Source organism: Marmota flaviventris, chromosome 1 (genome assembly GCF_047511675.1).
Source record: "Marmota flaviventris isolate mMarFla1 chromosome 1, mMarFla1.hap1, whole genome shotgun sequence".
Lineage (NCBI taxonomy): Eukaryota > Metazoa > Chordata > Mammalia > Rodentia > Sciuridae > Marmota > Marmota flaviventris.
This window is the reverse complement of record NC_092498.1, coordinates 188,133,566-188,148,502: the sequence shown is the minus strand read 5'-3', so window position 1 is coordinate 188,148,502 and position 14,937 is coordinate 188,133,566. Positions and strand designations below refer to the sequence as shown.

General features: G+C 36.3%; 1 protein-coding gene and 1 long non-coding RNA gene across 2 annotated transcripts in view; one reads left to right on the top strand and one right to left on the bottom strand.

Annotated features, from left to right (window-relative positions):
• The window catches only part of Cmc1 (C-X9-C motif containing 1), a 79,006-nt gene extending 67,230 nt beyond the window's left edge, over positions 1-11,776 (bottom strand). Inside the window, exon 1 of the mRNA XM_027932372.3 lies at positions 11,589-11,776. Coding sequence (XP_027788173.1) covers positions 11,589-11,607 — 19 coding nt within the window. The 5' untranslated portion in view covers positions 11,608-11,776. The remainder of the gene's footprint in view (positions 1-11,588) is intronic.
• A 192-nt stretch (positions 11,777-11,968) lies between these two features.
• LOC139705099 (uncharacterized) overlaps positions 11,969-14,937 on the top strand; it is a 36,607-nt gene continuing 33,638 nt past the window's right edge. The window contains exon 1 of the long non-coding RNA XR_011706959.1: positions 11,969-12,330. This is a non-coding gene — a long non-coding RNA (uncharacterized lncRNA). The remainder of the gene's footprint in view (positions 12,331-14,937) is intronic.

Sequence of the window (14,937 nt, the reverse complement as noted above, 5' to 3'; positions counted from 1 at the left end):
GGCTTTTATATATTAAAGAAGCAGAATTTTTGCCTCCACCCAATAACAAGTTTTGTCCCCGTTGGAAGCAGCATCACACCCACTGGGAAAGTGTGTACTATGATTATGTCATATAGTATCATTAGAAAAAGATGGTAAAGGTACATGAAAACTATACTAGTTTGCAATTTCTTGTGAATATTAAATTATTACTATACAAAGTTATGATAATAACAAGTCAAAAATGTATACAAAAACACAGGATCTAGAACAACCAAATAACACCAAAATAGGGGAACAAATTTGGATGACCTGCAGCAACTACAAAGTTTTACCATAAAGCTACACAAAATGTTGGGGTAGTACTGGCATAATTAGATTAACCAAATAAAGTAACATAAAATACAGTCCAGAGTACTTCCATGGACTATAAATTTATTTGGACAAATACAACAAGGCTAGTCAATGATAAAATAAAAGCATTTTCAATAAATGGTGGCAGAACAAATATGTGAACATGTAAAATATCAGCCTGATCCCACTGATCCCCTATTTCATTTTATTCACAAAAATAATCCCACTGATACTAGAGGCTGAGGCAGGAGGATCACCAGTTCAAAGCCAGAGTCAGCAACTTAGGCCCTAGCAACTTAGCGACCTGTTTCAAAATAAAAAATACAAAGGGTTGGAGATGTAGTTCAGTAGTTAAGTGCCTCTAGATTAAATCCCCAATACCACAAAAATAAAAATAATTTGTCATGGATTACAAACCTACATGTAAAATTAAAACTATTAAAAAAATTAATTCCTTGGAGCAAAAAATTTTTAAAGAGAATACAAAGAACCGTACAGGAAAAAGCTGATAAATTTGACTTCACCAAATACAGTATTTTCTGTTCATCAAAAGATAATGTTAAGGAAATTAAAAGGCAAAACCAGAGACCAAGAGAAACAGTTCAAGCATATGTATATGAAAAAGAACTTGAATACAAAGTATATAAAGAATGCCTACATATAATAATTACATGTAGTAATAAAAACAACAACCCAATAAAAAGTGGACAAAAATATCACTAAAGCTAAACAAATTATAAATCTACACACGAAAAGATGCCCTAAATCGTTAATCATCAAAAATGCAAATGAAACCTATGATATTATTTCATAACCACAAAAATGACTAAAATTAAAACACAGACAACACTGAACAATGGAGACAATGTGAAGCAACTAGAACTTTCATACATTACTGATAAAAGTAAATAGTAAATTTCTTTGGAAAACTTCACTATGCCCAGAAAACAACTTATACAAGTCTGTTTATGGAAGCATTATTCCAAATGGCCAAAAATTACTTAGCAACAAAAAAGAAAGGTATTATGGATACCCTACAAACAATACTATCATGAATACTGACACACTCAACATGTGTAATCTCAAAAATACTTGCTACTTAGCTATGTGGTTGAAGAACATGCAAAATTAATCTGCAGTGACAAAAATGGAACAGTGGTTGTCTACGGGTGTGGAGAGGGGTATTCTGATGGATGTCTTGATTAGAGTATACACTTATGAAAACTCACTTGAAGTCTGTAAATGTCACTAGCTGGTCATCTCAACTTAAAATAATTTAGCTTTTAAAAAGACACATAGTTTAACAGATATTTTAACACATAAATTATTACAAATTAGATAATTAAGTAGACAAAAATCTTATGCTTTTCTCCTTAAAGATTACTGCTCATTTTTTAATTTAATTTCTATTGGTCAAGGTGTTGTTCCATAGATAACAGGCTATAATTATTTATTGCTGGTGTACAGGTTCAATTTTTCTTTTAATATTGTCCTTAAAACCCACACAACTTTACTCTATCATTACTCTGGTAATCTGACAATAGATTCTCTTCTAGTATCTAAGCAGACAATTTTAGGGACTGTTTTGTGTCTTCTAATTCTACGGCTACATTCTTTAGGAAAAAATAGTGAATATTAATTAACAGGATGATTATCTTGAATGCTTAAATTCTTTTTAGAATTTATGATTTACTTATGACTTTCTTGTCTGTATTGTTTTGGTATCGAAGTTACATTATTTAAACAAGAAATTAGGGATTTTTCCCTGCCTCTAATATTCTTTGAATCACTCTGTACAGGTTGAATATCCCTTATCTGAAATGACTGGGACTAGAAGTGTTTTAGATTTAGAATTTTGGAATATTCACATAGATTTTACCAGTTTAGCATCCTAAATTGTGCAGTTTCACATTTTGGAACATTTCAAATTCTAGATTTCCAGATTAGGAATGCTCAACCTATATAAAGATTATTACCTGTTCCTTCAAAATTTGGCAGAAACCACCTGTGATGGTCAATTTTATGGATCAGGTTTTACAGGTTATAGACACCCAGTTTTTTTTAAATAAACACTAATTCAGGTGTTGCTCTGAAGATATCTTGCAGATTTATGTAAAGGAAATTACCCAAAATAATTTGGGTGCACTTGATTCAATTAGTTAAAAGGATAAAAAGCAGAACCAGGCTTTCCTGAACAATTCCACTAGATGACTACAGCTTCAGCTCTTGACCAAGAGTACTAAGCCTGCGCTTTCTGATAGCCTGCCCTGCTCCATATTCTAGACTTGCCCAATTGCTGCCCACAATCAGCTGAGCTAGTTTTCTGCAATAAATCTCTTAAAATACAGATAGTCACATATAGACGTGTAGATGTGCATATAGATCTCCTACTGATTTTTTCTTTCTTTCTTTTCCTTTTTATGAGATGCAGATCCATCACTTATCAGGGCCTTGGTTTGGAAGTATGTATGTGGGGCATGAAGACGCAAAGAGAATTTTAACAACTAATTCAATTTTCTAAGGGATTTTTATTCTTGGATCACTTGGAGTTTTTTAAGTTTAAATTTCTCAAGGACACTTATCTCACCTAAAATTTCAAAATAATTATATGAAGGTATTCACATGATGTTTTTTCTCGTTATCACACCTCTAGTTGTATCCCAATTTTGCTGCCTATGATAGGACAGTTTTTCCCTTAAGAACCAGAGTATAAATATTTTAAGTTTGCAGGCTACATACCATCTGTGTGTGTTTGGGGGGGGGGGCGGGTATATTTTCAAACAACCCTTTAAAAAGGTTACTAACCATTCCTAGCTTCTGCAAGCATTACCAGATTTGGCCCACAAGGGAGTTTGCTGAAATCTGTGCTATACTATTTATCTGTGCTTTCTCCTTTCCCTTTGTTTTGAAAGAAACTGCCATAAAATTAGAAAAAGAAAACTAAGCTTATAGAACAAGCTGAAAATATGAATGGAGAGAAAAGGACAGATAGATTCAAGAGAGATTTCACAAGAGTGGCAGGGCCTGAAGGGACAAAGGAAAATAAATGATTCAAGGAGGGCACCCTGTTTTCTGGCTCCAAGTGAAATGATGTGACCACTCACTGAGACAAAGAATGCAAAAGACCAGGGGCTGTTGTGGACATGTTGAATTTGAAATGCTCTTGAGTCATCTTGTTGACTAGAAAGCTAATGTGTACTTAAAGAGGAAATAAAACTAGGACTATCTCCACACACTCCATTTCACGGTTGTTATAGCATAAATCATAATCAGATCTCAATAATTAACAGTGTAACTACTGAGCAGATTCAAATAAATATTGTGATATACTGATCAACTTTAGAAAATCAATTTCAAAGTTTTACCTCTTTCACCTCTGTTTTAATTGATATCACTTATTTATAATGTACCAAATGAATCTCTTTGTTCTATAAATCTTGCAATGGTCACACATAACTAAAGCAATTTTTTAAATCAGTTTTCTGGATACAGATTTAGTAATACTGAACCATTTTTGTAATATTGAGCCATTTTTCCATAAATAAATTATAATAGGAATTTATCTTCATTATGAATTCTAAGTTAAAATAGCCCTATCAAACAAGTTCTTTAAACTGCTTACAAAAATTCCTTCTGATCATTCTTCTAAAACCTCCTAAGGCAAATAAATAATTGCAGAATTGCATGAATACTAATTTCAGTTTCCCAAAATCTTGGCATTGCATCAAAAATATCCCTTATAAAAATTTATAAATTTAAAGATTTTGCACTTGGTAGCACACAGTCATTAAACATTAATTATTAATTAATTAGATTTTTATGATTAATTAACTTTAAAGCTATCTTCAACACTGAAAATATTATAGATATGGAACTTTTCATAAAATTCAAAAACTTCTGATTCCCTTCATGTCAATGTTGTATACATGTTATACGTTTGTACAAGAGCCTGGAGAAAAAAATTTTTTTTTGGTAAGTTTCCTTCTATATAGTCACATGAATTTATAAAGCAGGGTAACACAATCACGGAAAATTTCCAAAGCTCTAACTTCTCAACATTCTATCATCACCTAAAAGTCAATTTTCACCTTTTTCACTGGCTGAATTTGTTAGCTCAGATTTTGCTTTGGGGCTCATGTATTCTTGCAATATGGCAGCACCAGATTATAAGGCTACTGATAACAGCACTTGCAATGAATCGACAAAGATAACAGTGAAACAAATCAGAGTACTACAGAATCTTCATAGCATGTTCTGATTTAACTAACTCAGTTCTTATTTAAATTAATTCCACTTTTTTTGGGCGGGGGGAGAGGTGTACAGGGGATTGAGCCCAGGGGACTTAACCACTGAGCCACATCCCTAGCCCTTTTTTATATTTTATTTAGAGAGAGGGTCTTGCTGAGTTGTTTAGGGCTTTGATAACATGCTGAAGCTGGCTTTGAACTCATGATCCTCCTGCCTCAGCTTCCCAAGCCACTGAGATTAACCAGCTCTTAATGCCAATTCAAAAAAACTTCCTAGGTACTCCTATTTGTTCCTGAGTCTTCATAGTTCCATGCTACTATTTACTCTAGAGGGAAACACACACACACACACACACAAGAAAAATGCTTGTAATAAATCTGCAAAAGTATTTTCATTAGCACAGGTTCAATCTTTATTTTCCTCTCCTTTATTAGCTACCAAGAGCATCAAAGAGAAAGCATCAAGTATAGAACAATAAGATCATAGTTCTCAATTGTTACTTCCTAAATACCTTACTTCCTAATATTCATCACTGTGACTAAAATACCTGATAAGAAGAACTTAAGAAAAGGTTTATTTTCGCTCAAGGTTTCAGAGGCTGAATCCATGGCAGGCCAACTCCATAGCTCTGGGCCTGAGAAGATGCAGAATATCATGGCAAAAGGGCATGCTACAGAAAAGTTACTCTGTTCCTGACAGCCAGCAAGCAAAGAGAGCTTTGGTGCAAGAAGTCAAGGATAATAAAATCCCCCCAGTGACCTACTTCCTACAGCTATGCCCTACATGTGTATAGTTACCACCCATTAATCCATTCAAATTATTAATCCATCAAACGAATTAATTTGTTAAGTTACAGCTATCATGATCTAATCATTTCTCCTCTGAATATTCCTGCATCGTATCACACATGAGCTTTTGAGGAACACCTTATATCCAAACCATAACACTAAGTGCTTCCCACCAGAAGCTAGGCAGACTCTAGTTCCCTCCATATGGATGCTCATGACAAGATTTTCATGTTCTTGCCAGCTTGCTCATACCCTCTTGCAATAATAAAAGTGCAACATGAGGAAAGGAATGAAGGAAAGATCTTAAATTGGGAAAATCAAGACAGTTAGGATCCATGTGTCTAATACAGTCTTACCTTCATGCTATTTTTAACTGACAAAACAAAAAGGAGACAAGGACGATGAAGGCCATACAGTCTTCATAACAACCCTCCTAGGTTAAATATTTTGATCAAATTGTACAGATAAAGAAATGGAGGCTCACAGAGGTAAAATGACCCAAGTCTCTGATGAAAGGTAACATTAAGTCATATAACCAAGATCTCAAATTTTCCATGACACCATCATACATATGGGGCCTATCTAAGAGAACTTGGTAAATAACGTTAATTGATTTTCTGCAGTTATGCCAAAGCATGGAAATAACCCTTAGACAATACAACTGTATATTTCAGAAGTATCATTTGGAACAAGCAAAATTCAAAATTTCACAGTTCTCATTTTTTGATCAGAAAGTAAAGACAAATGAATTCTGACCCCTTCCAATGGGAGAAAAACTATTAAAAAGAAGAAGAAGGTAGCTGACAAACACCTTTTTCTATGAAGAGAAGGAATATAAAATATTAGGTTAATTAGCAACATCTAATCTTTTAGTCTCAAACTCTTACAAAATATGGAAACTATATCAACAAGGTATATGCACTTATTTCTGCTTAGTTTCTGAGTCATTTATTACCTATATCCCACAATGACATACTTCATCTGAACTTCTTTATCTTATCAACTTTCACTATTAATAACCAACTCCTTCACAGTAGATGTTCATTTCTCAATACCACCAATTTCTTGAACTTCAGATTGTACAAATTGCTAGGTGTGAAAACTTCCCCTTTTACTCAACAAATCGAAAAGTAGATCAAAGCAGGAAATCAACTTATGCAATATGACATGTCAAATTTAGAAATCTGCTATAAACTACAATATAACCATAATTTCTTAAATGAATTAACGAGTTTCATTTACTTTATTTGGTAAAACTTTGAAACTATGTTTTCCAAAAAGTATAATTTTCCACTGATATCTAATAAAGAAAAAAAACATCAATGTTATAGGGAACAGAAGAAGACATTTGATAGAAGAACACAAGACAGTTTGCCTGTGGCCTACTTTGCATTGTATTACCTGACTTGTTTTTTTTTCTCTCATATACATCTAGAAGATAGCAGAACATTTTAAACTTTATAAATGTTCTCCAATGCTTATCTCCTCCCTATCTCCACTGGTTTTTCTTATCTTACAATATTTCATAAAATTTCTACAAAGAACATATACTACTTTGATAATGAGGTGCAGGACTTTTTATATTGAGAGCTATTCACATAATTAAAAAAATGTAGCGTTTGCTCAAATCAGACCATGTTTCTTAATATGGCCTTCAGAATCAATTCACTCAAACATGCAAACCAGATCAGATCCATAATTTTTTTTTTTTGGTGGAGAGAGCAGAGGTAACATTTCCCAGGATGATCACTGACCACCTCCATCGGCTTATCTCTGGCTAAACTTTGACTGAAATTTAAATTCACTTTCAGAACAAGATTTGCAAAAATGAAGACATTAACATTAACATAGAGGTGGAAGGCACATTTTAAAACAGACTTACAAATACTGAACAATGGCAATACTAGAAAAAATATAGAGGCTGCCAAGGTAATTAACTGCACTTACTCTTGAGGTGATCCCACAGATTCCAGCTTCAAAGATGGTGTTCCTGTAGAGTTCTCAGTACTCACCTCCATCTTTATAACTGTACTACTGTCACAGTGTTAGTAATTTCCAAATCCTACCAGCATCTCAATTTTTTTCATGTAGTCAATTTTTTAAATTTTTTAAATTAATTTTTTATTTGTTTTAATGAGTTATACATTAAAATATACAATGCATTTATGCACTTTGATATATCATACACAGATGGGATATAATTTCTAATTTTTCTGAGTGTACATGTTGCAGACTAATATTGGTCATGTAGTCACATATATACACACAATATCTGTTTCATTCTACTCTTTCCCCACATCTCTTCTCCTCCTCTCCCTTCCCTCTACCTAATCTAAGGTAATGCTATTCTTCTCTAGTGTCATTGTCTTATTGTGAATTAGCATCCACATATTATAGAAAACATTAGGCCTTTGGTTTTATGGGATTTACTTATTTCACTTAGCATCATATTCTCCAACTCCATCCATTTACTAGCTATCCCACTCCTCGGTTTATACCCAAAGGGCTTAAAATAAGCATACTACAGTAATGCAGCCACATTAATGTTTATAGCAGCTCAATTCACTATAGCTAAACTATGGAATCAATCTAGGTGTCCTTCAATAGATGAATGGATAAAGAAAATGTGGTATATATACTCAATGGAATATTACTCAGTATCCTGATTTTAACTTAAATTTTCTATAATTGAAACCTGAATTTTGCCATCCCATTAGTTATCCTACTTAGCTGACCAATCAGCTTACATTTATGATTGCGGAAGGAGCACAATAAACATTTCCAGAAAGAAGAAAGGAGTGGAGCTGGGTATAGTGGCACATGCCTGTACCCAGCAGCTTGGGAAGCTGAGGCAGGAGGATCATTGTGAGTTTAAAGCCAGCCTCAGCAAAAGTGAGAAGCTAAACAACTCAGTGAGACCCTGTTTCTAAATAAAATACAAAATAGGGCTGGGGATGTGGCTCAGTGGTTGAGTGCCCCTGAGTTTAATCTCTGGTACCAAAAAATAAAAAAAAAAAGAAAGGAGTGGAAGAAATTATTTACAAATAGCATTTCATTCAGAAGCAGATATGAAGAAATGAGCTCAAAACAATCTCATTAACATTACCCAGCAAATAACTTGTAAAACCAAACTCCAGTTCAATCTTCTGTCTTTATTTTCCATCTTCTTTTTTTCATTAATACAGTTTACTTATTTAAAAATTCAACTCAATATTCTCCATCTCAAAGATCTTCTTGACTACATCATCCTTTTCTAAACACATGATTTCACCTGCACCAATTCTATTGCTCTAATCACAGAATCTATGCAATCTTTTTTCTCCTGCTAGATAACTGGTATTGACTGAATTGTTTTCTTCCACTGCTCCTCAAAGTTCAAATGTTGAAGCCATAGCCCACAAGTGACTATATTTTTAGATAGTGCTTTAAGGAGGTAATTAGCCCATTGTCTCAGCATCCCTATATATAAGGCACCTATAAAATTGTATAGTTGTCCTATAGAATTGACACTTAAGAAATTGCTCAACTTAAATTTTTATGTGTCTTATACAAAGGATAATATATATTATGGGTTATGATTAAATGAGGTCATGAGGGTGGGGCCCTAACCCAAGAGGATTGGTAACTTTATAAAAGAACCCCCATAGCCCAACTGCAAGATGATACAGAAAAAAGGCAACCATCTTCAAGCTAAGAAAGAGTCCTCACCAGTAACCAACCCAAGTGTCACCTTGTTAATCAACTTCCTAGCCTCCAGAAGAGTAAGAACACCCCTCTAGCTCCTAGCACATGGTAAATGTGCAATAAAACCATTTAACTGTTTAACAAATAGCATGAATATTTAAGAGAATTTCAATATTTGATAGTCACAGATATTTATTCTACCAACAAACACTAGGAACCTATTATATAACAAATACTAAGTCAGAGATTACATATACAATAGTGAGTAAATATAGGTAAGCGTCCTTATTTAGCAGAAAAAAACATCTGAAATTCTCTACTCTCAATTACTCATTCTTAGATAATTAACATACCTTTTAATCTTTAAAAATCTCCCAGTAATAATCCTTTAGCAAAAGCACAATGCCAGGAGGTCTTAAAAATATTGCCCATCAATCTCTCTATTTAAAATGTGAAAATATAATAGGGGGTTCCCACAGAGAAGAAGGTTAACTTGGACAACAGTGTTCTCATTGGGCACAATATTGTTACCTGCATCAAGTTCTAGTTGATATTTCTCATCTTTTTGACATCTGTAAACATAATAGATTTCTACAAATTAACAACCTTATACAAAAATAAGGATACTGACTCACCCAATAACAAATAAATATTCTTTTCTGTGGTGAATTGACTACGCAGAGTTAAGAACCCATGGACACCAACAAGTATTCAGAATCATAAAAGTTTAAGGCTTGAAGAAACATTAACAAATATCTAATGTATCTTACTCTCCCTACTGCTCATCCTCAAACCTTTTACCACACAGTTTCGAATTGGTTAATGAAAAAATCTGAAAGAAAAAGACAAATTTAGGACTGAGTCCACAATAGTGCATTGACTCCTTAACGGGCAATCTCCTGCAGTCTAGGTCTACTCTTTCTAGTCATCTACTCCCTAATAAGTTTAAAGAGGTGACATCACATGAGCTATATTTACTGTTTACTACACATGATTCTCCAAATCATGTTTGTCTTTCTCAAATTATTTTTGTTACATGTACACCCATTGTATCTCTCAGTTTCCTTTTATTTCTCAAGGGAAAACTTCAGATCTAGAATGAAACAAAGAATGTACACTGTTTATGTAAATTTTTGGTGGGTTTTAAATAATTCTAAATACTAAAAAATACATATATTTTTGAAAGTCTGGGAAGCAGTGACAATTTGCAAAAGCCTCCTACAAAATTGACTCTAAAGTGACAAGCAAAAACTGAACCAGAATTAGATTTGGGGAAGAAGAAGAGTGGGAAAATTCTAGAAAAAGAAAAACATGTGCAATAATTTTAGGCCCATGAAAGCATGTTGGCCTGTTTTAGATACATCTTAGACCAATGTCATCCAGCCCAAACCCTGTATGATCATTATGTGTTCAAGAACTCCTTTCTGCCTCAATTAAGAGTCTTTATTTTCCATCTTCTTTTTTTCATTATCAAAGTTTACTTATTTAAAAATTCAATTCAATATCCTCCATCTCAAAGATCTTCTTGACTACATCATCCTTTTTCTAACCACATGATTTCACCTGCACCAATTCTATTGCTCTAATCACAGAATCTATGCAATCTTTTTTCTCTTACCAGATCTTACCACTACGCTTGGACTAGTAATTTAACCTCTCTGAACTTCACTTTCCTATTCTGTAAAATGGAGATACTATTTTTGGATAAATGAGACTACTTTTCTTGATAATAAAATATTCAACAAACTTTTATCATTTGTGTCCTGCACATATTTTTCATTCTCCTTGAGAGACCATGAAAGGGACTGTTTTTTTCAACTTCAGAATCTCCGAAAGTTTGAAAGCATCCCACCTCTCAATACTTTGTGTTTTTCTCTAAAATGAAAGGAGTGACAAGAAGTCCCTCAGCTACACCCTTACATAAATAACCTTTAAAAAAGTACACTGGGTGAGGTTTACTGTAAGGGAAAAAATTTGAGAGAAACTGACAAGTTGGAGGAAAGATGAAAGTAAAGGAGCACTCAAGACTCAAGATCCTTTCCAAAGAAAATGACTGTGGCCACAAGGATAAAGCCTTTGAACTGTTAAGTTGGGCTTTAAGGATGAACTTGGGATCCATGAACTACCAAAAAGAAATGTAAAAGTGTGCGCTGGGACTCCAATGAATTTTTTTCTGTGGCAAGACCGTCTGCAAGACACACTGTTGCAAGAAGCAGGTGCCCCCAAAGGGGCGAAAATGAGGATGGCGATGAGGAAACCAGTCCCCCTCGGCAAGATGTTCCTAGGCCACAACAGGACGAAAGTTCAGACAACAAACGGAACGCGCCTCACCTAACACTTGAGAATGACCTACAACCAGGGGAAGACGCCAGGGCCGGCAGGAAACCCTGTAGCAGCCGGCCAGGCCTGAGGGGAAGTGTGCGGAAGCGGTGCAACCTCAGCTCTGCACCTTTCCCAGGCCGCGCCCCGCCCGCAGGCCCGCGGCGCGAGACCCGAGCCCAGGCCCTCGGCAAACCACGCTGGTCGTCCCCGTACCTGCGGGGTCGAGCGCCATCACGGCGGTCGCAGAAGGCAGCCTCCCGGAGGCTCAGGGCAGGGGCGGGGGTGGGATGGGGGAGGGGCTTGGGCTCGTTTGCACGTGCGCCGCCGCAGCTTCCCGCGGTAAGAGGAGGAGCGCGGCGCCCTTCGCAAAGCCCGGCAAAGCTCCTATCCTTTACCCTGCCCAAGTTCCTACTTCCGTCGCGCATTGCGCCTGCGCCCCGTGGGCCCCGCCCCTAAACCTGTCCCGGGAGCTCAAGGAGCTTGCAGAGGCATTGACAAGGGAAGGGGGCGTGGCTGCGCGCGCTTCCGCGAGGACTGTCTCCCACCGCGCAGCCTGGCTTTGGGAGGCGTAGCGAAGGCTTGTGGTTCCGCATCTGGCACTTTGGAACTATATTTCCCTCCGCTGCTGTGTCAAAGTCCGAGACCCCGTCTCCATACTCTCCTTCAGAGAACCAAATGAAACATCCGCCCTTTATTTTTCTTTGTCATTCATTCATAAAGCTCCATTTAATATTCGCCAGGTCCCACTTCTGGTTCTGAGTACTAAGGAAAAACAACTGAAGAAAAATAAGGCCTTTATTCTCAAGAGCACAGGATTAGCAAGCAAACCAATTACAAGCAGTACGCTGTTGAAGACCATCGGTGAGACGCAGCTCACACACAGTGTGCACAGCTCATCCTACCATTAAAGTGGTATATGATGTGCAAGTATTTTTACTCTTTCAAATCGGGGCCGGTAAGTACAATCTGAGCTCTAGAAGTAACTTTTGTGAAATAATAACCCCAGGGTATACAGTCCATTTGGGGTGATGTTCCAAATAACGACCCTGTCCTTTAAAGCTGTATGTTTTTTGAGAAGAAAATAAACAGCCATCCTCCTTAAGCGCCCCAACTGCCCCTCTTTTCAATAAAAGAAACTTTCTGGGTAGCACTTGGACCTATTTGACTCACCAACCAGCATTCAGAAGTGATCCCTCGTCAAATACACGTTTAACTAGCTCAAGCCACCAAACGGTGAGGTAAGGCCAAGCACAGATGGGACAGATGTTTAGAAAAACAAGGAGCAGCTGCTTCTTCCCTGCAAGGGATTTAGGGCTTTCAAAATGATCCCCTCCCCACCTACCTGCAGTCCCTCCTCCCCTGCTGCTGCTTCCGCCTGGTCAGTTGGCAGAAAAGACAACGCAGTTGAGTGGGGCTGGGAAAGTGGGTCTCTGCTCAGCAGGTCTTCCGTTTAAGGGCCTATTTGGGCATAACAGCCCTGATTACAGCTGCAGGTCGAGGTGCCAACGTGAAGAATTAACGTTTCACTCAGCCAGGCAGGAAATCGGGTCTTTTTCCTTCTATGTTTTATAAATGTGCTTGGAGACACACGAAATTCACTCTAGTGCCCCATTCATTTTTCTGGTAGTGAAGGATTTAAAAAACAAAAGCAAATCTTACAGAGGAGATGAGAAGCCATATAAAAACACAGGTCACACATTGAAGTAATTAAACTTAATCTTTATGCAAAGGAGTATCATGGTACATGGTAAAAGGGGCAAATTTAAAGAGTTTCAGTTAGAGAAACCTGGTACCTTCACTTGAATCCTGTATGCTGACTTATAAGTTTTGTAACTTGAGTAAGAGCCAGTGTATTTCTGGGCTTTATTTTCTACTTTGCAAGTTCATTCTTATATAGCACACTTGAAGAACCACTTTTTAGTTTTTTCCAAAACTATAACTTGAAACAGTATTACTTAATTTTTTAAATTTAAATTAATTCACTTTTCAAGAAACCTAAATAGCCAGTGTCTACTTTAACCTTATCCTAAGCAATAATACCTGTAAAATTATGGGTTTTGTGTGCCCCATAAAATTGACATATTACACCAGGAGGAACACTGGCAAAAGTAGGACCTCATGCCTAGTACATAAATGCCTCTCCATTCTTGTATAAATAGCAAATACTTTGCTTGGGTGACAGAATCTTTACAATCTAACTAAGGGAGACAAGTCATTTTTTAAAGGAAAATTCTAGAAATATAATTGACAGTTCAAAACAGAAACAAAAAATTCTAACACATCCCATTATTGGAAGACAATTCTTTGGGCAGTGAGTTTAGAGAGGAGTTTAGAGAGGAAGTACACCATCCTGGACATTACAAATTGTACATCATCTAGCTATGATCCCTAGGGCTCAGACACTGTTTGGCACCTAATGGCCCCATGATAGCCTTTCAGGAAGGATTGAAGGCCAGGGTGGTTAGGAAAGATCTGAAAGTTAAGTTAAAATTATTCTTAGCCATAAAAGATGGATAGCATGGAAAGGCAGAGGAGAAGGCACATCATAGTGGTAGAAAAACTAGAACAAATGCATCTGGGTTTTGAGTTGGTCTTGAAAGACAGATGGAACATGGAAGAGGTGGAAGCTAAGGAATGACACCATACCAGCTAAAGCATTAGAGTGGGAGACAGAGGGCTGGGTGGCAGGCTTGTGGAAGGTAATACAGGACACCACTTCAATTCATTGTAAGATTTCTGGAATGCTAGAGCAGTTGTAAATAAGGTTATGCTAGCACAGGCCAGATTCTCATAGCCTTAAACATTAGGCTCAGGAGTGTTGGAACTTGTTGCTACAGACAGTCTAGAGCTATTGAAATTTAATAAATAGGAAAAAAGCACTGTGGTCAAAATTTTATAGAGATGTTTTATAAAAAGTTTTATGTAGGATGAATTTAGGTATTGAGGAGAAAGAGAAGAGCTAAGCAGAAAAGTAAGGCTATTTCTGAGTTCAGGAGGATCTGAAAAGTACTAGGAAATGTAGAAATGGAAAAGGAAAAGATGAAAGTGAGAGTAATTGCGAAGAAAGAATTGGACTTAAGAGACTAGGACAAGGACTCAAGATAATTTCTAGGTGATTTCTTTCTATGGCAAATATATGCATGCAAATGGGAAAATCGTGACAATGTGCCTATTCATACCTAAAATAATCTGCCCTTATTCCTCACTTCTGGAGGCCAGGGAGAAAGAAAGACCAGTAAGACAGAAGGAGGAAGTTGCAGTAACCCATAGAAGCAATGATAGTGGTCCAATCATAGTATAGCATGTGAAGGAAAAGAACTGAAGTATTCATTGTGTAGATTGGATATTAAACACACACACACACACACACACAGTGTCACACAAATGTCTTCCTTGATCTAATACCCAAGGAATGTGCAAACAGAAACAAATATCTTGTCTATCAATTCTTACTGGATCAGCATTCCTCATTATTTTTTTTAATTTTTTTATTTATTTTAATTAGTTATTCTTGACAGTAGAATACATTTATGCACTTTACTATATCATGCATAGATGGGAT